Below are 24,391 nucleotides of genomic sequence, written 5' to 3'. Positions count from 1 at the left end.
GTACTTGCTTTTGGGCTTCTGCCCACTGATTTGGGGGTAGATCTGGCCACCTGCTTATTGTTGGTAATGTGTGGAAGTGAAATCTGTATCCTTGGGACACTATTTAAAACCCATTTGTCCTGGGTAATGAGTTCCCAGTTATTTGCATGAAGAGCAATCTTTCCTCCCAAAGGAGTGGTCAGTTGAGAAGTGCTTGGAAGTTTTAAAAAGAAGTCATTGAGACAGTTTACCATAGGGGGGAGTTTTATTACTCCCAGATTTGGAAGTGGAGGACCCCCACTGCTTAGTCCTGTGCGTACGCTGGGACTGAAGCCTGGGTGATATGCTGGATCTGGGTTTGGACTGAAAAGGTCTGGAAGAGGCAGGAAATGACCAATTCTTGGAAGGCCAATGTCTACTAAACCTTGGAGGTTGTACTTGTAAGAAATCTTTAACAGTTTGCATAGATTTAGCTTTTTCCTCAATCTTTTTAAGAACTTCTTCTGCCTTGTTGCCAAACAGGCGGTCCTGATTTAAGGGAGCATCCAGTAATTTTGCTTTAACATGATCTGGCAAGGATTGCTCCTTAAGCCAAGCATGCCTTCTAAGTACAGACCCAGTTACAGCAGCCCTGCAAGATGCCTCTAGTGAATCAAAACCACATTGCAAAGTATGTTTTCCAACTTGTTCAGCTGAATGCAGTAAATCCTGTAAATCCTTATTTTCAGCACAATCAAGCATCAACATCATTTTCTGTTTAAGCAATCCAATAATATGCTGCTGATACTTTAACATATGAAACTGGCAGTTTAAGTCCCTAATGGCCAAAGTTGCAGAAGTGTATACCTTCTTACCCCATCTATCCAGTGCCCTAGAGTCTCTATCAGAGGGGGTAGGATTTTTGGCAGGAGTAGCTTTAATGCCCTTGGGTCCCTGTGAAATGGTTTCAGAATTTGCAGTAGGATTTTTAAAAAGGAACTTGTGAGAGTCAGGGACCCTGTAATATCAATCAGGTTTTCTGGGAGCAGGGGGTAAAGAACCAGTGGCCAAGCGAGATTCCGAAAAGGCATCATCAACAATGTCTACTACAGGAGGTATGGCTAAAGGCCTGTGCTGGGGCAGGAGTAAGAAATCCGTAAGCCTCTTTTTAGAATCAGAGAAATCCTGACTTTCCCAATGGAAATGCTCCCTAAGGGTATGCAAGGTTTCACCAAAAGAGAAATCCTCTGGGGGGAATGCAGAGGGAATGGAGTCCTCAGCATCAGAATCCTCATAGGTAGATAAGGTTAAATCCTGGTCATCAGAGGAAACAGAAAATTCAGAATCCTGGACAGAAGTATCATAAGCAAACTCAGTCCTAGGTTGCTTAGACGGGGAAGGTTGGCTTCCCCGGATTAAAGTAATAAGGTCTTCAGTCATTCTTATCATTTGTTTTTTAGGCATAGAGGCCTGGCCATGCGGTCTTGGCGTCTAGGCATGGTTCGAGTTTTAGGCCTTGAAGAAGAAGAAGATGGTGTCTGTTTAATACGCAAGTCAGTAGGCCTAAATACACCCTCAGAAGCCAGTGCTTGCACAGCGGCTCCAGACCCATCCAAGGTAGAGACATCCGCAGGTTTCACAGTTGAAGCATCTCACGGCATACCGGACTCCGAATGGATCTCAGTAGAGGCCTGCGAATCTGAAGTAGCAGGCATCAGGGGCTGCAAAAGTGCCTCACTGAGTACCGGCGAACTGGCGACTGGCTTAGGAGAAGCATTGTCAGCAGCTTTGGGCCTCAACGGCCTGTCTCTGTCTTTATCTTTGCTTTTTTTCAGAATGCCGGTAGTCGGATAGCTTACTGAAGACATATCGGGATAATTGAACCGAGCACCAAAACATTTAGAAGCGAAAATATACAGACGAGGATAGTTTGTGATTTAAATAAAGCACAAAACCAACAGTGAGGTGCGTCGTGGTCAGGGCCTAGGCAAGGAATACAGTACGAATGAAAATCTTTATGAGATATTTGCTTTCTACAAGAAATACAATTATTTACTTTTACTGACATCGGTTTAGAGCAAGAAAAGGTTTCCCCAACGGGGTACTTGGCTTTTAGCTGAAGACTTTGGTTCTGAAACTCGAAAATGAAAATTTCAGGAGTCGGCCGACCGGCACTTGTGAACTGCTTCTGCTTTGGGTACCACATGGCAAGAAAGACTGGTGTAATGGTGTTGGCTGCATGTTTTATACCCCTGACAACCTGACGTCACGGAAGAAGAGACACCGACCGACGCAGGACCCAAGACTTTGTTAATCAGGCCGAGGCAGAGGGCTACTGCAAGCAAATAACCCAAATGTGATGACTGCAACAGCGAAACATGAAGAACATCTCAGGGATATTAAAGAAACAGGAAAAGGAAATTATTACCATACAGAATGGCCACACTTAAAATTAATAAGCAAATATCCACGCCTTGTTAACTAACTGGAGAACTACAACGTTTTCAAACTATGTCTCATTTCATTGAACATTTCCCGTCGGGAATCTCAAGAAAACATGATATTAATGTTACAATATGCTGATACAGTGATAAGAAACAGGGATACAGAATAACTCAAACAATAAAGTGAAAAGACACAGGTTGCTGCATTTTGGAAACTGACATCTGAGTCATACTAAAGTTGATATACTACCAGCAATGATCTAGTTTACAAGCATATGTTTTTCTCCCTCCATCCTGTGCAGCATGCTTTTAACAAAAATTTGAGTTGGGCATCTGTAAATGATGCTATTAATGTAACTTATTACAGGGTGCCTTCACTACCATATGTGAGGCTAATAGCCATATTGTCATTTATGTTAGTTTAAAACATTAGCATTTGTTAAATAGTTGTCCTAATGTTAAAATATTGTGGGTGATGCCCCATGGTTATGTCGAAGAAATATTTGAGAGATTAATTTATCTCTGTAAAGGACATTCTAGGCAATGAGATGCAAAGCACACATTTTATAAGGCAAATGCAAAGTGTAAAACTGTGTGAAGTCAGTCAACATGCAGTTTTATCAAATTCGTTTAGGAAATATTTTCTACCTGCACTGAATCCATTGCCTTTTAGCCACTTGCTATTGTGGGCTCCTTTTAATTCAAGTAAAAGGACTGGCAATTTAGGTTTCTTTTAATTCAAGTAAAAGGACTGGCAATTTAGGTTCCTTGTAATTCAAGTAAAAGGACTGGCAATTTAGGTTCCTTGTAATTCAAGTAAAAGGACTGGCAATTTAGGTTCCTTTTAATTCAAGTAAAAGGACTGGCAATTTAGGTTTAGGACAGCAGAAGAAACTGCAGACATTTCAAGATACAAGTGCACATTGTGAACAAGTTTAAGCAACTGATGATTTCATGTTTTCACGGCTATGGAACTTTATGTTCATGTGACATCTGGGTTAAATGAAAAGCTTTTTATCAATACCACTACATGTATTTAACTGGTGTATTTATTTTATTGGTTACAAAAGTCATGTGATTATTTGACTGGTATGGAGCAATTTAACAGTACTTTTCTGTTCATTTACCTGGACAACATGGATGTGGTTTAATGTAAAATGTACACCGATAATTAATTAATACATTAATTCCTTTTATGTTACATCAGCTGTTTTTCAATTAGTTTTGTTTTTGTTTTTTTTCTGGAGTGTACCAGTTTACACTTTTTATACTTGTTCTAAATACTTAGGATATATGACTGAATATGAAGTTCTAGCAGAACAAATATATGATGTGGAACAAGGGCTTAGAAAATGTTACTCTACAAAAACAATGAAAGCAAACACTTTCTTGCCTGATGCTAGATCAGTATCAATGAGGAAAGTACAGTTGTGTACACTTACCATAAATGTAGATGTTAGAGTGTATTCACTGTTGCAGTCATCACACTTGGATTATCTGCCTGCAGGTAGCCCTCAGTCGGCCCGAATACCAGAGACTTAGTATTTCTGCACTGGATGCTGTCGCTCCAGGACTGATGTTGGGTCATCAGAGGTTTAAAAACAGGCAGTCGACGCCATGACATCAGTTTTTCTTGCCCCGAATGTCAGGAGCCCCCCAAATAGGGAGCTAAGTTATGGTGGGGAAAACACCACCAGTAAAAAGTAAATACCAATACCCCTGAAATGGGTGAGTAATAGCCATAGAGAGGAGACAGAGAAAAACCAAGGAGCTGGAGGGAAACCAGGACTACAACAGTGAATACACTCAAACATCTACATTTATGGTAAGTGTATACAACTGTACTATGTTCTTCGTGTTTCACTGTTGCAGTCATCACACTTGGGTGGATTCCCAAAGCTGAAGAAGGGTGGAGGCAGTCAAGAAGAGTTAAGGCTGGCTAGTATGCCTTGCAGGACTGCGGTTGCAAAACCTGCCCTGGATTTGGAAAAGATAGGCAGGTGGTAATGCTTGGTGGAGGTGTGTACAGAACTCCAGGAAGCAGGTTCCAGGATGTCCCTGGTAGGGACTCCCCTGAGAAATGCTGTAGAGGTAGATGCTGCCCTAGTGAATGTGTTCTGTCCCCCCTGAGGGGTTGGTTTCCTATGGTGCTAGCATCAGAAATGGATGCAGTGTGCTATCCATTTGGGAATTGTTTGTTTTGAAATGGCCTTGCCCTCTGCCCCTGTTGTAAAGCTGAATAGTAACTGGGCAGATTTTCTGAAGGGCATAGTCTTATCAAGATAGAATCTGAGCTGTCTGGGCACATCCAAGGAGTGCAGGATCCTTTCCCTTAAATGGATGGATTGGTTGAGAGCCACACTGGACACCACTTTAGGCATAAAGGAAGGGTTAGTCCTGAGGGAAATCCTGTCAGCATGGAAAATAATGAAGGGTACCGCAGCCATAAGTGCTTGTAGCTCAGACACTCTTCTAGCTGAAGTGATGGCCAGAAGCAAGGCTGTTTTCTAAGAGAGGAATTTTCACTCAGCTGACAGCAGGTTCAAAGGGGGGGAAGCGTGAGCTTTTCCAGTACAAAGTTAAGGTCCCAAGCAGGGGTGGGTGCTCTCCTTGGTGGCCTTAAGTTGTTTGCCCCTCTCAGTAACTGTTTGATAAGAGGGTGCGAGAAGAGAGGTGGCTCAGTGTTGTAATGAGCTGAAATGGCTGAGGCATGTTATCTCAATGTAAGAGAAAGACAGGCCTTTGTGGAGTAGATCTGCCAAGTAATCCAGGATTAGAGGCAGGGAGGGCAGGGTTGTGTCCTCTCCTTTAGCCTGAATCCAGGAGCAGAACCTTTTCCACTTATCAGCATAGGATTTTCTTGTACTGGGTTTTCTGGCTTCATGAATGATGTCCAGCACCTGCTTGCTTAGGGTTGCTGGGGAAGAAATCAAGGAATAAGCCATGCTGCAAGATTTAGGGTTTGCAGTTGTAGATGCAAAATCTGTCCCTCCTGCTGAAAGAGCAGGGTTGGGTTCTGGTGTAGGTGCCAGGGTGGCACCAGTGACAGGCTGCACAGGAGTGGGTACCAGTGTTGGCGTGGCCAGTCTGGGGCAATTAGAATTGTCCTTGGTCTGTCCTGTCTTATCTTAAGTAATACTCTTGAGAGAAGGGGCAAAGGAGGAAAGGCATAGATTTAGAGATTTACCCACTGAAAAGATAGGGCATCCACTTTCCAGGCCCTGCTGTGAGGATTCCTGGTGCAGAATTTGCTGAGCTGGTGGTTGTAGGGGGAGACAGAGATCCACCTCTGGGGGTCCCCCCATTTCTGAATCAGAAGGTTGAAGGTGCTGGGCTCCAATTGCCACTCGTGTGGGTCTAGGAGATTTCTGCTCAAGTCGTCTGCCAATGAGTGTTTGCCTGGCAGGAATTGAGCTTGCAGAAGGACTTGCATGTCCAAGGCCATGTGTCACAGCACCATGGCAAACCTGCAGAGTGGGTTGGAGTAGGCCCCCCCCCCGCTTGTTCATGTACCACATAACTGTGGTTTTGGCGTTTTTTATTAGCAGTTGACCTGGAAAGAGAAGTGATCTGAAAGCTGTCAGGGCATTTTGCACAGCTAGCATCTCTTTTTGGTTGATGTGCAAATGAATTTGACTTGGGCTCCAGTGACCCTGACTGCATTTGCCATCCATGTGTGCTCTGCAGGCATAGTCTGATGCATCTGTGGTTAGGGTCTGGGGATGCATGGGGTTGAGAAAAAGGCAGTCCATTGTTGTGGTTGCATGCTTCTGCCCATCAAAGGAACTTTGTCCTTAGACAGGGTATGATAAGAATGGCTGTTTCTGGGTCCTGAGAATGTTGGCGCCAAAGACTTTTTAAGTACCATTGAAGTTTCCTCATATGCAATCTTGCATATGGAAATAGCAGTATACATGAGGCCACGAACACTACGGCCTGCAGTATTTTTCTTGCAGATAGCTGGGTTCTGGTGGCCATTTGTTTGAAGTAGGCTGTCAGATAGACTTGTTTTTCTGAAGTGAGGAATGCTATCTGGGATGTTGTGTCCAAGCTTGCTGCCAGGAACACAATTTTTTGACTGGGTACCAGATTTGATTTCTTTTTGTTGAAGTTGTTTTACAAATGTCAGGTGCTGCAACAGCAATTCCTGTCTGTCCACCTGAATCAGGCAGTCTAAGTACGGGTAAATTTGGATATTTCTCTGCCTGCAGTATGCAATGGCTGGAGCCAGGCATTTTGTGAAAACTCTGGGCGCAGTAGATAAGCCAAAGGGAAGTGCAGAGAATTGATAATGCATAGATTCTGCCCTGAAATGTAGATACTTCCTACATGACTCCCTTATGGGGATGTGCAAATAGGCTTCTTTTAAGTCTAGGGTGACTAACCAGGCATCCTTGGCTAGCACAGGAAGAAGCTGTTGCAGTGTAAGCCTTATGAATTTTGGTACCACTAGGAAGGTGTTGAGAATTGAAAGATCCAGGATTGGGCACCAAGATTCCTCTTTCCCGGGTACCAGGAAGAGTCTGGAGTAGAATCCTTGACCCTGCTGTTCTACTGGAACTGGCTGAATAGCTCTGTTATTGAGCAGGGAAGCTATTTGGTTTTGAGCCTCTGCCCACTGGTTTGGAGGAAGGTCTGGAAACCTGCTTGGGGTTGGCAGTGAATGGAAATAAAATGTGTACCCCTGGGCTACAATGTTGAGGACCCACCATGTGTGATGGACATCCAGTTTTTTTGCATGAAGGGCAAGTTTTCCTCCTAGGGGCACAAGCAATTGGGCAGGGCTGGGGAGTGGAGTAAGGAAGTCATTGTGAGTTTTTTCTGTAAAGAGGTGGCTTACCACTCCCTTCCTTTAGGGCTGGGGGCACTCCATTGCTTAGATCTCTGCATACTCTGAGACTGTAGTCTGGGTGGTCTTTTTCCCCTGGGTCTAGTTTGAGAAAGTCTGGAGGGGGCTGGAAAGAAGCAATGTTTGGAAGGGCAATGCCTACTGAATCTAGGGGATTGCACGTGTAAGAATTCTTTAACAGTCTGCACAGACTTAGCTTTTTCTTCCATCTTTTTAAGAACCTCTTCTGCTTTGATGCCAAACAAACTGTCCTTGTTCAAAGGAGCATCTAGTAACTTTGATTTTACATGGTCTGGCAAGGTTTGCTCCTTGAGCCAAGCATGTCTTCTCAGTACAGAGCCAGTGACTGCTGCCCAGCAAGATGCTTCTAGGGCATCAAAGCCACACTGCAAAGTATGCTTGTTGACATGGCTTGCAGAGTGCATAAGCTTCTGCAATTCTTTATTTTCTGCACAGTCTGTAAAGGTTGCTACTTTTTGTTTAATAAGTTCCATAATATGTTGCTGGTACTTCAGTATGTGAAACTGACAACTCAATACCCTAATAGCAAGAGTTGCAGAGGTATATACCTTCTTACCCCATCTATCCAAAGCTCAGTAATCCCTGTCCGAAGCTGTGGAATTCTTGGCTGTAGTTGCCTTGATACCTTTAGACCCCTGGGAAATGATCTCTGGGTCAGCAGTAGGATTCTTGAAAAGAAATTTGTGTGTGTCATGTACTCTGTAGTACAGGTCTGGTTCCTTAGGGACAGGAGGTCAAGTGTCAGGAGTAAGACTGGATTCCATAAAAACATAATCAACAATATCCAGGACAGGGGCAATTGCTAAAGGCCTGTGCTGAGGCAACTCTAGAAATTCTCCGAGTCTCTTTTTGGACTGAGGATAGTCTTTGCATTCTCAGTAGAAATGCTCCCTTAAAGTATGCAAGGTTTCACCAAAAGAAAAATTCTCTGGAGGGGAGGTAGAGGGAATGGATTCCTCTGCATCCTCATAAGCAGAGAAGGGCAAGTCTTCATAATCAGAAATCTTAGAGTCATCAGACTTCTGGTCTGTAGGATCTTAGCAGGGGAAGGTTGACTTCCCCTAATCAGGGTAATAAGGTCTTCGGCCATTCTAAGCATTTGTTTTTGTGGCATGGGAGCAGGTGCATGCACTTTGGTCATCGGTTTTCTATCTATAGTGCATACTCTGGGCCTAAGAAACTCTGTAGTTTTGGTTAAAAAAGAAGTCAGTTTGAGTTGAACATCGGTTGAGTGAAGAACTGCCTCAGAAGCCGGTTCCAGCACAGCGGCTCCGGACCCATCCAAGGTAGGGACATCCACAGGTTCCATAGTTGAAGAAGAGTCTCGCGGCATACTGGACTCTGGAATGGGTTTTGGTAGAGGCCTGTGAATCCAGTGAAGTGGGCATCAGGGGCTGCAAAAGCGCCTCACTGTGTACCGGCGAGCTGGCAACTAACTTAACGGAAGTGTCGTCGGCAGTTTTGGACCTATGCGGTCTGTCTCTGTCTTTATCCTTATAGTTTTTCAGAATATCAGAAGTTGGATGGCTTACCGAAGCCATTTCAGAATACAGAGATAAACAGCGAAAGAATTTAGCGACAAAGAGAGCCTGATGATGAATGGTTCGGACATTAAACAAGGCACAGTGAGGTACATCTTGGTCTGGGCCTAAACATGAGAGAACGAAAATCTCTCTGAGGTATTTGCTTTCCACAGGCAAGACAATTGTTAACTTTTTCTGACATCGTTTAGAGAAAGAAAAAAGGATCCCCAACGGGGTACTTAGCTTTAGAAGACTTCAGGATTATTCAATTCTTAAGCAAAAATTCAGGTAGCGGCCGACCGGCACTTGTGAACTGCTTCTGCTTTGGGCTCCTTGGCAAGAAAGACTGATGTAATGGCATCAGCTGCCTGTTTTTATACCCCTGACGACCTGACATCAGTCCTGGAGTGACAGCATCCGACACAGAAATACTAAATCTCTGGTATTACGGCCGACTGAGGGCTACCTGCAGGCAGATAACTCAAGTGTAATGACTGCAACAGTGAAACACGAAGAACATCCATGGGTCTGTACTTCAAGGGATAGCAATAAAAAGAGACTAAATACCTGGAGAGTTTTAGAGGAGATTATAAACAGCAAGTATGATAGGCTGGTATAAGGTTTGCTCAGTACAACAGCCAGTAGCTAGTATGTGCTATGCATCTATCTGCTCGGTTACCATTTGTTTAACATGGCCAGGGAGTTATATGGGACTCAAAAAATAAATAAAGAAAAGCTATAAACTACTGGTAGTAATGTAAGCTATGCTGGATGAATTTTTAACTATAATAAATAATTTGTGTATTTTTCTAATTTATATTGTCAAAAAGTACAGTTTTGTACCTACCATAAATGTAGATGTTCGAGGATCCACATTGCTGCAGTCCTAACTATTGGGTAGTCCGCTGTCCAGTCGGCCCGAATACCAGAGTTGCCCCAGATGTCAGAAGACCCTAAAAGACAAGGCCCAATATACCTGCACCAAAATATGTACAATATATACAAAATATATACAAAAATATCAGCATATAACCTCACCTACACAACCCCCTAAACACAGAGGGAAGGAGGGATGTGGATCTCGAACATCTACATTTATGGTAGGTACAAAACTGTACTATGTTCTTCATTCCACATTGCTGCAGTCCAGAATCCCAAAGCAGAGGTAAGGGAGGCTGGCAAATCATAAAGAAGCAGGAGCTGACAACATGCCTTGCAAAATAGCTGTGGCAAAACCAGCCCTAGACTTAGAGTAGAGAGGAAGGTGATAATGCTTAGAGAAAGTATGCACTGAACTCCAAGTAGCTGCCTCCAAAATATCCTTAGTTGCCACCCCTTGAAATGCTGTTGAAGTGGCAGTAGCCCTAGTGGAATGAGGCCTAATCCCAGCTGGAATCTCCTTGCCATGATGGGAATAACAAAATGCAATGCAAAACCCAATCCACCTAGAAATAGTTTGTTTTGACACAGGCTTGCCCTGCGAACTCAAAGCAAAAGAAACAAACAACTGCTGAGACTGCCTAAAACCCTTAGTCCTGCTTAAATAATAACGCAATTGCCTGTGTACATCTAAAGTGTGCAAAATCTTTTCCCCTTTATTTTGGGGGTCTGCATAAAAAGTAGGCAAATGAATAGTTTGGTTTAAAGCCACACTAGAAACCACCTTAGGCATAAAGGAAGGATTAAATGATACCCTATCCTTATGGAAAATCTACTGCCATAAGGGCCAGCAACTCAGACACCCTTCTTGCAGAAGTAATAGCCAACAAAAAAGCAGTCTTCCATGACAAGTATTTCAATTCAGCAGTAGCCGCAGTTTTCCAACACAAAATTGAGATCCCAAGCAGGAGTAGGAGCTCTACGTGGGGGTCTTATATTCTTTGCCCCTCTAAGAAACTGCTTGAACAAAGGATAACAATGGTGGGTCACAATCATAGTGAGCTGAAATTGCTGCAGCATGAATCTTAATGGAAGAGAAGGACAAACCTTTGTCCAATAACTCAGTAAGATATTGAAGAGCCACACTCAAATTAGGCTCAGAAATCTCCAAATTCTTTGCTGTACCCAAAATAAAAACCTCTTCCATTTTTCATGTACACTTTCCTTGTACTAGGTCTTCTAGCTTCCATAATCACATTTAAAACTTGTTGAGGAAGTTGAGACCTGCTGTGTTTCAACACAGAATATGCCAGGCTGTTAGATGAAGAGAGTGAAGCTTGACATTGAGCAGATGACCGTCCTTCTGAGATAACAGATGTGGAATCAAAGGTAAAGGCCATGGAGGCTTCCTTACCAGACTCCTTAGTAGTGGGTACCAGTGTTGCGAGGCCAATCTGGAGCTATTAAAATCATCCTTGGCTTGTCTTGTCTGACCTTTAAGAGCACCTTTGGAAGAAGAGGCAGAGGTGGAAAGGCATACACATGAAGATTTTTCCAACTGAAAGAAAGAGCATCCACTTTCCAAGCTGTGTGATGAAACCCTTTGTGCAAAACTTTGGCAGCTGGTGGTTTAGTGGAGAAGCGAACAGATCTATGTCTGGAGTTCCCCATGACACTGTCAATTTCTGAGATTCACGAAGATCCAGTTTCCACGGGATCCATGATTTGTCTGCTTAACACATCTGCTAAGGAGTTCTGTGCTCGGCAGAAACCTTGCCTGAAGAGTTAGTTGCAAGCAGTCTTGTCTCTCCCATAAAATCATTGCTTGCCTGCATAGAGGATAAGAATGTGTTCCCCTTGTTTGTTGATGTACCACATGACAGTTGTGTTGTCTGTTAGAATCAACACCTGCCCTGGAAGAAGTAACTCCTTGAAAGCCATTAATGCAAACTGGACTGCTAACATCTCCTTCATGTTGATATGTAGATGCTGTAGTCTGGCAGGCCACTTGTCTTGTATCCACTTTCCATTTAGATGAGCTCCCAAGCAATGTCCGAGGCATCTGTCGTTAAAATCTGACTTGTTTAGGTGACATTCCTGAGCCCACCACAAAAATTCTTTTTGAAGGCAAGGTATTATTTGAATGACAGTGTCCAAATCCTGGCAGTGCTGTGTCCATACATTTTGAGATACCATTGCAGCTTCCTCATATGCAGTTTGGCATTGGGAAGCACCAGAATACAAGATGCCATGAACCCTAATGCTTGAAGGACTGTCCTTGCAGTCAGCACGGACTGATGAGATAGTTGATGGAAGTAAAGGATAGACTCTTTGTTTGTCCGGGGTTAAAAAGGCCATCTGGGCTGCTGTATTCAGTCTCACACCCAGAAAGCACATGTCTTGAGAGGGTACTAGACTGGACTTTATTTAGCACTGCTATAACATATTCCAGATGCTGTAGAAGGTCTTCCTTTTCTTGAGCCAGAATCAGGCAGTCGTCCAAGTAAGGATAGATTTGAATTCCTTTTAGCCTGAAGTAAGCTATCACTGGAGCCAGAACCTTTGTGAATACTCTGGCAATGCAGAGAACTGATAATGAGAATTTCCAGCTCGAAACGCAGATACTTCCTGCAACTTAGTCTTATAGGCACATGAAGGTAAGCTTCCTTGAGATCTAAAGTTACCATCCAGTGATCTTTGTCAACATCTTGAACTTGGGAATGTCCAGATAAGTGTTGAGGATAGATAAATCCAAAATTGGTCTCCACGTGTTCCCCTTCTTTGGTACTACCTTTCTGATACAGGGACTGGCTGAATGGCTATTTGGAGTAACAGAGAAATTTGCTTGTGAGCCTCTTTCCTTTGTGGAGGAGGCATGCCTTTGAAAGGGGCAATGTATGGAAATAAAACCTGTAACCGTGGTGAATGATATCCAACACCCATCTGTCTTGAGTAATTAAATCCCAATTTTCTTTGAAAAGAGACAGTCTTCCTCCCAAAGGAGCTGCCAGCGAGGAATCTACTGGCAGCTGAAAAGGCAGGTCATTGGGTCTGCCTCACCAGAAGTCTGAGCAGGTGAACTCCTGTTCTAGGCCTAAGAACCTTGAGCTCTGCCCCTACCACGTCTAGACCTACCCCTAGACTGGGAATCATAAGCAGGATATGTCCATCCCTTAGTAGGCCAATTTCTACTAAACTTCGGTGGCTGCACCTGCAAATAATCTTTAACAGTTTGCATAGACTTAGCTTTGTCCTCCATTTTCTTTAAAACTGCTTCCACAGGTGAACCAAACAACACATCAGACTGTAAAGAGCATCCAAAATCCTTGTCTTAACATGCTCAGCTAAATTCTGATCCCTCAACCAGGCATGCCTGCGAAGAACAGAACTAGTGGCAGCCACCCTCGAGGAGGCCTGTACAGCATCAAAACCACATTGCAAAGAATGCTTACCCACTTGTTCAGACACATGAACTAAATCCAGCAACTCTTTACACTCAATACCTTCCGCCAAAGCATCCACCTTAGATTTCAGTTGTGAAAGGAGATAATTTTGATATTTTAGCATGTGAAACTGACAATTCAACGCCTCATGGCTAAAGTGGAAGAAGTATACACTTTCTTTCCCCATCTATCCAAAGCCCTTGCCTCTTTATCAGTGGGAAGAGGGTTTTAACCACAGAGGCCTTAACACCTTTAGGTCCCGAGAAACAGTTTCGGGTCTGCCCTAGGACTCTTAAAAGATACTTATGAGCTTCAGGCACCCTATAGTACCTATCAGGTTTAACAGGAGCAGGAGGCAAAGAATCAGGGTTCAGGGAAGCCTCTGCAAAAACATCTTCCACCACATTCAACACAGGAGGTATAGCTAAGGGCCTATGCTGGGGTAAAACAAGAATTCCCTAAGCCTTTTCCTGGAATCAGAGTAATCCTGGCCTTCCCATTTAAAGTGCTCCCTCATGGAATGCAGAGTCTCTGAAAATGAGAAATCCTCAGGAGGAGAAGCTGTAGGAGTGGAATCATCCACATCAGAATCAGAATAAGGAGGATACTCCTGCAAATCTTCCGCAGAAGACTCAGAAGCCTCTGAACACTGTTCAAAACTATCAAACTCAGGTTCCACCCTAGGCCTCTTATCAGGAGGGCATAGAACCTCTAATCATAGTAATCAAATCTTCTGCCATTTTAAGCATATGTTTCTTAGGCACAGAACCTGAAGTGCTAGGAGAAGCCCCCACTGAAGCTAAACTTGGCCTACCTCTCAAAGAAGTTTTGGAAACAGAAGGAGGCTCTAACTACATTGGGAAGAGAGGGAAGAACAGTTACCTGAGAAGCCCCCTCAGCCTGGCCTACCTCCTGAGAAGGCACATCCTGTAACAGTAAAGTCTCTGCCTGAGACTCCAAAGAAACTCCTGGCAAAACCTCTGGCTGCACTGCGGTTCATCAACCCTAGGCTTCTGTTTTGTCCTTGCGCTTTCTTCTTGAAGCGGCCGCGGCGAGCGTCGGAGCGGCATTTTTTATATTTCCGCGCTTCCCAAACACTAACCTGGCACAGTCTAACCTTCTCTTAATAGTGCGTTTGTTAAACCTAGCACAAGAGCGCATCCAACAACGTCGTGCTCAGGCCTAAAACAAGGGATACACAAGGTATGGTAATCCCTATGAGGTATCTGTTTCCCACAAAATACAGTTATTCACTTTTTCTGACATCCGGTTAAATACTGAGGCAAGAAAAAAAAAAAAATTCTAGCCAACGTACTTACTCAACTCTCGTAGGGTCTGAAACTCCGAGAAAAGAAAATCAGAGAAGAAACCTGCACTCATAAAACTGCTTCTGCTTCTGCATGGACCAAGAAAGGATATGGCGTCGAGGTCATGTCATGCGCATAGTACCCGTGACGTACTGGCGTCTAATGCGCCCTGACGATGTCAGCGATACTTGTCGGGCCGACTCTGACTGGACGGGCGACTACCCAATAGTTAGGACTGCAGCAATGTGGAATGAAGAACATCCTGCTTGTACATTCATCTTATTTGAAAGATGCAAAGTTGACGCACATATAAACATAGAAAACTTGTGATCTACTAAGATTATCCGGGGGCTGCAGCTAACCACCCACAATTATGCTCCTCTCCTAATCTTGCTCTCTCAAAGAGTACTAACCCCCTCTGCAATTAATAATGCATCAGTGCTACAAGTAATACAATGCAGAATCCTACAACCTTCTCTATGAGGTAGTACCTCCTCAAGTCGAACTACACTGTTCCCATTCAAGCTGCCCCTCCCCACATCGCCTTCTTCACCTTTGAACCTCTTAATTTCTACCCTTTAAATTCACACCAAAAAATTAGAGGCATGTAAACTACATCCCTCTCTATGTTTTTATCTGAAGAAGTCTGAACATTAGTCAGACAAAAAGTGCTTATTGCAATAAATTTCTTGAACTTTTCATTGAAGGAGTGCTATTTTGTCTTATACCATCTGTCACCTACCATTTGTGTTCATTTCATCAGTTTATCGTCTTTTTGTTTGGAGTTTTATAGTGGCCAATATTTAAACATGCCAACTACTCCTATTTGCACTGCATGCAGTTATTTTTAACAAATTGCTCTCCGTCAGTTGAGAACAAAACTCTAATACAGGAATGGTATCAACTGTTTGGCAAACTACATGTGATAACATCCTGAAACAATTAGACAAGGATTTACACCTATTTGAATATATTTATTTAACAAGTATATTTACCTGCACTGGCATTCTTTTGGCAACGTCAACAATTAGTTCCACATTGGCGTAGTTGTTGTTGTTTGGTCCCCCAGGAACTGGCACATAATGGTCTGCCATTTTAATGTATTCTGCAAAAAGAATAGACTCTAGATAATTGGCAGAAAAATCTATGTTTATATTCTTCTGCAAGCATCCTCTCCTTTCTAATCTGGCTTACTGTCTACAAACAGAAATCAGTGAGAACATGCACGTTAGTTACCAAGGCACATAGCACCACTTAATAGGCATATTAATCTCTCTTTAGAGGGCTCCCAAGTTTAGTCTCCAAAGCTCTACAAATGAATTCTGGCTCAAAGACGACTGTTCTCATATTACTTTAATTTCAAAGAAATGCATATGCAGACTGTGGTTTATGGCACCCATGGTACCAGCATCATTGCTGAACAAATCTGCACCAAAAAGCATATCTGAAAAATATTTTAGGTAATCTTTTTTCACCAGTTCTAAAAAAGATACAAGAGCATCAGTTCAGATCAACCAGAGGCTGCACTGTAGAAAACTTGAATCAAGTGACTACAAGCCAGTTCTACTCTGTCTGAAAAGTCAGTAAAGGGTAAGATGAGAACCACAACGCTGTGGTACACATGACAGTAGCAGCAACAGATGATGGTCATAAAGTCTTACAGGAAAGGCTTCCAAAACAGGGACAATTTTTAGAAGCATTTTAGCTCCAAAACTTTCTAACTAGGTAATTCTCTCTCTTTCTTTCACACCCCCCAAACTTGAGTTTTCACTAAGCTTTGAGTAACCAAGATAAACAGTGTTGTGTACCATGAAAGCGCCACACTACAGGTCTGTCCCTAGGGTAACGAACAAAGTGAGTGACATACTGCCTTCCATATTATTAGATTCTGGTCATAAAATGAGCAAACTTCAGGCAAGTAACATTAACCTCTCTTCCTCGATGAATGGAGGTGCACACTGCTCATTTACAGCACCAGGTTTCTTTCTGCAACAGAACTTCATCACAGTTCCATGATGGCGGGTCAGTACAGCTCATGCAGAGTGCTTTCTTCTCTGTGGGGTGAATTAAACAAAAGCACCATTCTATTCTTTTCTACAAACGTAATTCAGCATCATATAATTATATGCACAGTTTACAAAGCATGAAGCTGTTTTCAATCCATCTGGTGTGTCCAGTGTAATAAAATAAGTTACCATTCAATTCACTACACATTCTTATACAACCACCTCCCACAGACACCTGGCCAGTTGATGATAAAAAAATAAAGCAGCTGGCAAACAATTTTGGAAAGTGGACACTTGACGAACACAAGTCCTTCCCTCCCTGAAGCAAAGATGAGCAGCTGATTCATCTTCCTAAACTCACACATCCTCCTCAGGCAGTATCTGAACAGTTAGTGCATAACTTTGGTGTGACTTCAATCCTCAATGATTTGCTAGACAAACAAAAAAAATCACAAATTTTAGGAGGAGCATATCAAAAAATATGAGATAAAAATCTGTTCATCCTGGACCATTGAGAGGTATGCTAGGTGGGCCTAGAACTGACCAGGTGAGATGGACAGTCTGGGGTCCTAAGCCGTCGTATGGCAGAGGATTAAAATCTCTTGCAAAATGTAGCCAGAGCTCTGGACTAAGTGGTGGCAGGTTGGAAAAAATCATGTGGCCCCTGCAGTCTATGTTGAACTAGAGATCACAAAGAAGTCAACACCGGGATGATTATTAAGTTGTCCTGCCCTGGAAAAGAAGGAAGTACCATTACTATTACTAACTGTGGGCATGTCCTGCCCTGGAAAAGAAGGAAGTACCATTACTATTACTAACTGTGGGCATGTCCTGCCCTGGAAAAGAAGGAAGTACCATTACTATTACTAACTGTGGGCATGTCCTGCCCTGGAAAAGAAGGAAGTACCATTACTATTACTAACTGTGGGCATGTCCTGCCCTGGAAAAGAAGGAAGTACCATTACTATTACTAACTGTGGGCATGTCCTGCCCTGGAAAGAAGGAAGTACCATTACTATTACTAACTGTGGGCATGTCCTGCCCTGGAAAAGAAGGAAGTACCATTACTATTACTAACTGTGGGCATGTCCTGCCCTGGAAAAGAAGGAAGTACCATTACTATTACTAACTGTGGGCATGTCCTGCCCTGGAAAAGAAGGAAGTACCATTACTATTACTAACTGTGGGCATGTCCTGCCCTGGAAAGAAGGAAGTACCATTACTATTACTAACTGTGGGCATGTCCTGCCCTGGAAAAGAAGGAAGTACCATTACTATTACTAACTGTGGGCATGTCCTGCCCTGGAAAAGAAGGAAGTACCATTACTATTACTAACTGTGGGCATGTCCTGCCCTGGAAAAGAAGGAAGTACCATTACTATTACTAACTGTGGGCATGTCCTGCCCTGGAAAAGAAGGAAGTACCATTACTATTACTAACTGTGGGCATGTCCTGCCCTGGAAAAGAAGGAAGTACCATTACTATTACTAACTGTGGGCATGTCCTGCCCTGGAAAAGAAGGAAGTACCATTACTATTACTAACTGTGGGCATGTCCTGCCCTGGAAAAGAAGGAAGTACCATTACTATTACTAACTGTGGGCATGTCCTGCCCTGGAAAAGAAGGAAGTACCATTACTATTACTAACTGTGGGCATGTCCTGCCCTGGAAAAGAAGGAAGTACCATTACTATTACTAACTGTGGGCATGTCCTGCCCTGGAAAAGAAGGAAGTACCATTACTATTACTAACTGTGGGCATGTCCTGCCCTGGAAAGAAGGAAGTACCATTACTATTACTAACTGTGGGCATGTCCTGCCCTGGAAAAGAAGGAAGTACCATTACTATTACTAACTGTGGGCATGTCCTGCCCTGGAAAAGAAGGAAGTACCATTACTATTACTAACTGTGGGCATGTCCTGCCCTGGAAAAGAAGGAAGTACCATTACTATTACTAACTGTGGGCATGTCCTGCCCTGGAAAAGAAGGAAGTACCATTACTATTACTAACTGTGGGCATGTCCTGCCCTGGAAAAGAAGGAAGTACCATTACTATTACTAACTGTGGGCATGTCCTGCCCTGGAAAAGAAGGAAGTACCATTACTATTACTAACTGTGGGCATGTCCTGCCCTGGAAAAGAAGGAAGTACCATTACTATTACTAACTGTGGGCATGTCCTGCCCTGGAAAAGAAGGAAGTACCATTACTATTACTAACTGTGGGCATGTCCTGCCCTGGAAAAGAAGGAAGTACCATTACTATTACTAACTGTGGGCATGTCCTGCCCTGGAAAAGAAGGAAGTACCATTACTATTACTAACTGTGGGCATGTCCTGCCCTGGAAAAGAAGGAAGTACCATTACTATTACTAACTGTGGGCATGTCCTGCCCTGGAAAAGAAGGAAGTACCATTACTATTACTAACTGTGGGCATGTCCTGCCCTGGAAAAGAAGGAAGTACCATTACTATTACTAACTGTGGGCATGTCCTGCCCTGGAAAAGAAGGAAGTACCATTACTATTACTAACTGTGGGCATGTCCTGCCCTGGAAAAGAAGGAAGTACCATTACTATTACTAACTGTGGGCATTGAGATCTTACAGGGATTAACAGGAGATGGATTTATGCCCACACTGGGCAATTTGGAAACTATTCTGAAGTCTGCACTAGCCAAAGACAGCATGGAGTGAAGAGAGGCAAGCACCAAGCTTGGTGTGAGTTACAGAACAAATTCTGTAATGGTGGACTTATGGCCTGTTGATGTCAAGTTCTCACCAGATAACCAACTTTAATGTTCTTCCCTTCTCTTCCTTGAGGGCATCAACCTGTTTTGGGGCAGATGGATCAAAGTGTGGATACCGCCAGACTTTGATGAAGGTATCCCTCGTTCAAATGTATGTACTAGCTAGTAATTTGATGTCAACATGGATGCTTTACTAGCTAGTAATTTGATGTCCACACAAGCAATTATCATTATGCTAAAGTATGATCTGAACTTTGTAAACATTGAAAGAATAAAAAAAGAACTGATGGCCTTCAAGGTATACAAGCTTATGTAGCCAGACTTTTACATCCTACAATGTGTTAGTTATGTACATAATGTAGGATTTCACACAAAAAAAACCCAATTCCAAATGGTAAATACCTAACCTAGGACTCAAAGGACAGTCTTCAATGTCAGAGCAGAATGATGAAGTATAAAAAAAAAAAAACAAGAATGCTCACACATAGGCAGGTGTAGCCTGAAGATTTAAAATGATCACTATAGTTAGAAATTTCTTTAAAAATATGTTCTCTGTTTGTGTACTACTAACTCCACAGCAGCTCTCTTAATGAGCTAGTATTTTACAATTTATCTCATAATCATGTGGGAGAAGATGTCAAACTAAATGCAATTTCTTTTCAGCTAAGGCTTCTTTTATGATGCAGTGTCCCTCACAGTATTTAACTGTCTTACTACTCCATTCACTTACACTGTATTCTGAATGACTGCATTTTGAGGACTTCGGAGGAGAGTGGTAGCATAAATTTTGCATCGACTCCCTTGTTTTCTTTACTACATCCAAGACACATTTATGGGACGTTTTCTTGTTTCAGCTATAAAGCATAACAGTCACTTTTGGAAAGTGTGTATTTCTCATCTGCAGGAACCCCATTTTTCAGTCTGAAGTATAATGTCATTCACTTTTCAGGTTTCAGCTGTCACAAAACTCTCATGAGTGGATGAATTCTTCCTTTACACCAATATTGTCTATGCTAAGATCAGAGTAAGCTTCATTCTGATTTACATGGCACTTATTCAGATGGCCACTATTGGGTCAAAAAGGAAAGGGCAGGAAACAACCACCTAGATGTATACAATTTGCCTGACTTGGGGTCTAAAAGATAATGGGCAATATGGTGGAGGGGTCAGGACAACCAACTTTTAAAGGGAAGAACAAACTATATACAAACTTAATATAGTCCAGACAAAAAGGGCTAAAAAAAGTACAGAAATACCACAAAGTAAAATAGAAATCAGTTTTACTTACTTATGACATTGTCAGCAGCATAACAGGTAGCACACTCACCTTTGGTGCAGAAGGTTGTGGGTTCATTTCCCACACCAGGCAGACCGAATTCAGACACTGCAGTGCAGCATAAGGGGGTACTGTATTCCTAAGTATGCTGTCCTTCAGATTGGATGCTACACCAAGGCCCCATGTGCAAAAGTTGGTGGTAGCTCAGGTGGATGTAAAAGATCCCATGGCACCTATCAGAAAGAGTAGGGGAAGTTCCCTGATGCCCTGGCCAAATTTCTCCTATCAGTATAAATACCACTTCAGGTTTCCCCTGAAAAGAGGCTACTAGCCCAGTGGAACCAATCTGGTCAACAAAAAAAATAAATACATAAAAAATAAAATGGTGTTATATGGAACATTTCACAAGGAGAGAATGCACTACTAGATCAGGAATCAGAGAGATTAACAAAGTATAAAGAAGAAATATAAGCAAACAACATAAAAAAATGTATATCTGCACTATACAGAAACTACCTTAATTTCCTAATATTCGGAAGCAGGCATGGACAAAAGGTAATATGCTTCAAATGGAAAGCAGGCTACAAGATAGTGTGGGGCTACTGGGTGCACCATCAACAAGGAAATGAAAAATGACAAAGCAGCCAAATGGAATTAAGTGAGGAATATAGCACCCAAAATCTACTGGGATCAGAAAATATTTAACACAGTATTTGCAAAATGAACAAATGCTCCAGTCTACAAGGTCAGAGACTGGATTCTTAGGAACAGACAGCTGGAGAATGCACCTAGCAATGCCAAGTTAAAGGCATCGCTGAAACTATGGAGGACAAGGGAACCATCAAAGGCTTTGGCTCCCCTGTCCAAGAAAATGAGGTACTGCTTCTTTGATTCAGACATCTCCTTGATACCCCACTTAAAATGCTTCTAATACAATGCTTGAGGTGTCATAAAACACAGCTGGTGGGCAGCCTGTGGAAATGGTCTCATCACCAAAATCATACCTCAGATTCTGAAGAATTGTATGTTGAGGATTCCTTTCTCTTCTTATGCTGATGGGGCACTCAAACAAGTAGGGTTGCAAATTTGGAGGGCTAATCACCTGTTAGGATACAGTGTACTCTACAGCCACTCTGCTGTATTTCAAAAGTTAACTGAGATGTTGGCATATGAATGGATACCTCAGCTTCAGATATTCACATGGCTCTGCTGACAGTAGGTTAGCAAAGGGCTTACAACATTTATCAAAAGACTTTAGTTTTGTCTAGTACTACAAGGATCATTGGGACATCAGTACAAACATAACTTTGGAGATTTCTGAGAAGCAGACATTTTTCACATGAGATTGGGTACTAGAGACTGGCCTAAATGTTTCAGCAGCTCCCTCTGATGCCTGTGTAGCAATTAGCATCTCTGAATCTTACTGTTTGCCTACAGAGATGTGGTTAACAAATAAGGATTCCATACTAGCAGGATGTGGGAACAAGGTGCAGGAGACAAAACCTCACTGGAAATCATCTTCAAGACTTAAATCGCTACCCACAGATTCTCTGATTTGGATTTCTTCTGCATGTATTGTTGCCACAATTCACATTTTTCTATGCAATCTGCTCCTAACCTTTTCTAATGATCCCATTTCCAGCTCATTTCTAGCGGTTAGTATATTCATTATTTCTAGTATGGTGGGTTTAGACTGATTTCCATTTCCTGGAAATTGCTTTTTTGGCAGCCACCAGAATTAACACAGCAAGGCCTTACTATGTCTAGGCAATTCCTATTCTGTATCACAGCTCAAAAAATTATTTCCTCAGTTGCACCAATTTGCCACCCAGTATTTATGACCTCCAACTCATTACACTCTTCAAAAATATGTTTCCAAATATCTCATTCTTTTCTATCACACTTCCAAGTTTGTAATCTACCGGAGGAAAATTTATTTGGAGTCTTACTTGAGGTATAAAACACCTATGCAAAGACTTCCAAGCAAAGATCCTAAATCTAGACTTAGGTGCATATTTGGGAGTCATACATATATCCTCCCATTGTTTCTTTGTGAATTGCTTATCTAGTCCCAATTCCCAAATCTTTTAACATACTTTGTTGCCTAAAGTTATCATGCAATATTTTTATGCGCTCTAATAATTATCCCCTTTTTAACAGCAGCTTCTGTTCTAGATTCTGCTAAAAACTCTACCAGTGCTGGTCTTTCATTTAGGACTCCCCTATTCCTTTCTCTTTGCCTATAATCTGACATCAGTCCTTGATAGGGAAGGCAATCTCAGTTCAAATGAAGTCTTGACCTCTTCCCATTCTATTACCTTTCCCTCTCTACTTATTTGCTCCCAATACCTTGGTTCTTTTACCAGTTTTCTCCAGGAAATTCCAGCCCCTCTTGCCTATACTCTGTACCCTAACTGCAGTCACCCCTAATTGCAGAATCTCCTTTCTCCATTCCTGTGTTGGTTTAGTTCTCAGAATACTTTCTGCTACTTTAGGACTATAATATTCTGCATGGTTATTGTTATTTTTAAGGATCTGCATCCAAAATCCCAGTCACTCATTTCTTGAGTTTCTCCCATTTCATCATCCATTTCCACTTTGAATTATAATGTTCTGCTTGTGGAATGTATAGGAAGGAAATGATTTGTTGAGTTGTGCTGTAGAATAGTAATTGCCTATTCAGGAACTACTCCAAGGCTAACTTCTTGCTATTACGCAATAACCTGCCAAATTTCAAGCCCCCATGAACCCTGAGAACACCGATGCCTATGCAGAACTGTTCACAGAAACCCTGTACAAGCATGTTAATAGCTACAAGAGGCACCTGTACTCACCAGGAAGAAGTACAGAACCAACTCAAAAAACAAGCCACCCTGCTGGAATCACAAAATTAACAGTCTGTATATCAGAAGGACAAAAATCATGGCAAAAATTAGGAGGTGCAGCACACAGCAGGATAAAAAACACTCTCAAACTAAACAAAACTCAGAGAGCAAATAAAGTCTATCAAAACCAAATTTAAAGGTAAATTTGGCCTCCCTGGCCAAAGACAACCACAAGGCATTTTTAACTAAAAGCAATAAACAAATGTGTGCAGAGCTCATAAATGCAGCCACCTATAATGAGCCAGAAGATATAAGCAAATCTACTGGCCAATAAATTCAGCTACAACTTGACCCTTCTCTCCCCTTCAACCTTCCCTCAGGAAATACCAACAAATATAAACTCCCCCTGCTGTCACTAGGGGAACAGGTCCTTAAGTGACTCTCTAAAGCCAAGAACACTGCATCAATGGGCCCAGGCAATATCCCTGGATGCCTTTTAAACAGCATGAAACATAACCTATTAGGTCCTCTGCAATGGTTTACTATAAAAAGTCGAAATTTATAAAAAAAAAAGAAAAAAGGCATTAATAAGTGAAAACAAATGCTGAAATTACAAAAAACAGACTGTAAATTATGCCGTAAATCAACAGTTAATGTTGAAAATTATTTTTGTCCTGGTTTGTGGTAAAACACTGAAAAAGTGCGATCCTGCTGTGAATAACTGTTTCCCTGTGTAGGTGCAGTAAATGTCCACATCAAGCATGTATCCCTTCTTTAAATAGTGATTTCAAACAAGTGCAAGTGCTCTGTAATTACAGAGGCAATCTACGTCCCAAGAACCAAAGTGTTATGATATCTGCAAAAGTTGTACTGCAATTCCACTGAGATGTAGCACACATTAAAGGTATTTGCATGTATATCAGAAGGAGCAGTGGTGTGCCATGAATTGTACAAAGCTTAATGGTGTTAGATCATCACATTTAGCCAGAAGGCATTATATAATATGTTCTTTGTCAGACAGCCTACGTTTCTTCGGAGATGCTGGGACACAACATAGAAACTTCTGTTTAACATCCTCTAAATGATTCTGCTGCAAACAAATGGCATGCAGTAC

At 42.2% G+C, this 24,391-nt stretch overlaps 1 protein-coding gene across 1 annotated transcript in view; it reads right to left on the bottom strand.

Annotated features, from left to right (window-relative positions):
* ACACB (acetyl-CoA carboxylase beta) overlaps positions 1–24,391 on the bottom strand; it is a 1,510,375-nt gene that overhangs the window by 1,398,936 nt on the left and 87,048 nt on the right. Inside the window, exon 3 of the mRNA XM_044068517.1 lies at positions 15,420–15,529. Within this exon, the coding sequence (XP_043924452.1) occupies positions 15,420–15,529 (110 nt within the window). The remainder of the gene's footprint in view (positions 1–15,419; positions 15,530–24,391) is intronic.

Source organism: Protopterus annectens, chromosome 4.part0, assembly GCF_019279795.1.
Source record: "Protopterus annectens isolate FY-2018-M chromosome 4.part0, PAN1.0, whole genome shotgun sequence".
In the NCBI taxonomy this organism is placed as follows: Eukaryota; Metazoa; Chordata; order Ceratodontiformes; family Protopteridae; genus Protopterus; species Protopterus annectens.
Note: the sequence above shows the minus strand (reverse complement) of the source record. Positions and strands in the feature narration are given on the sequence as shown.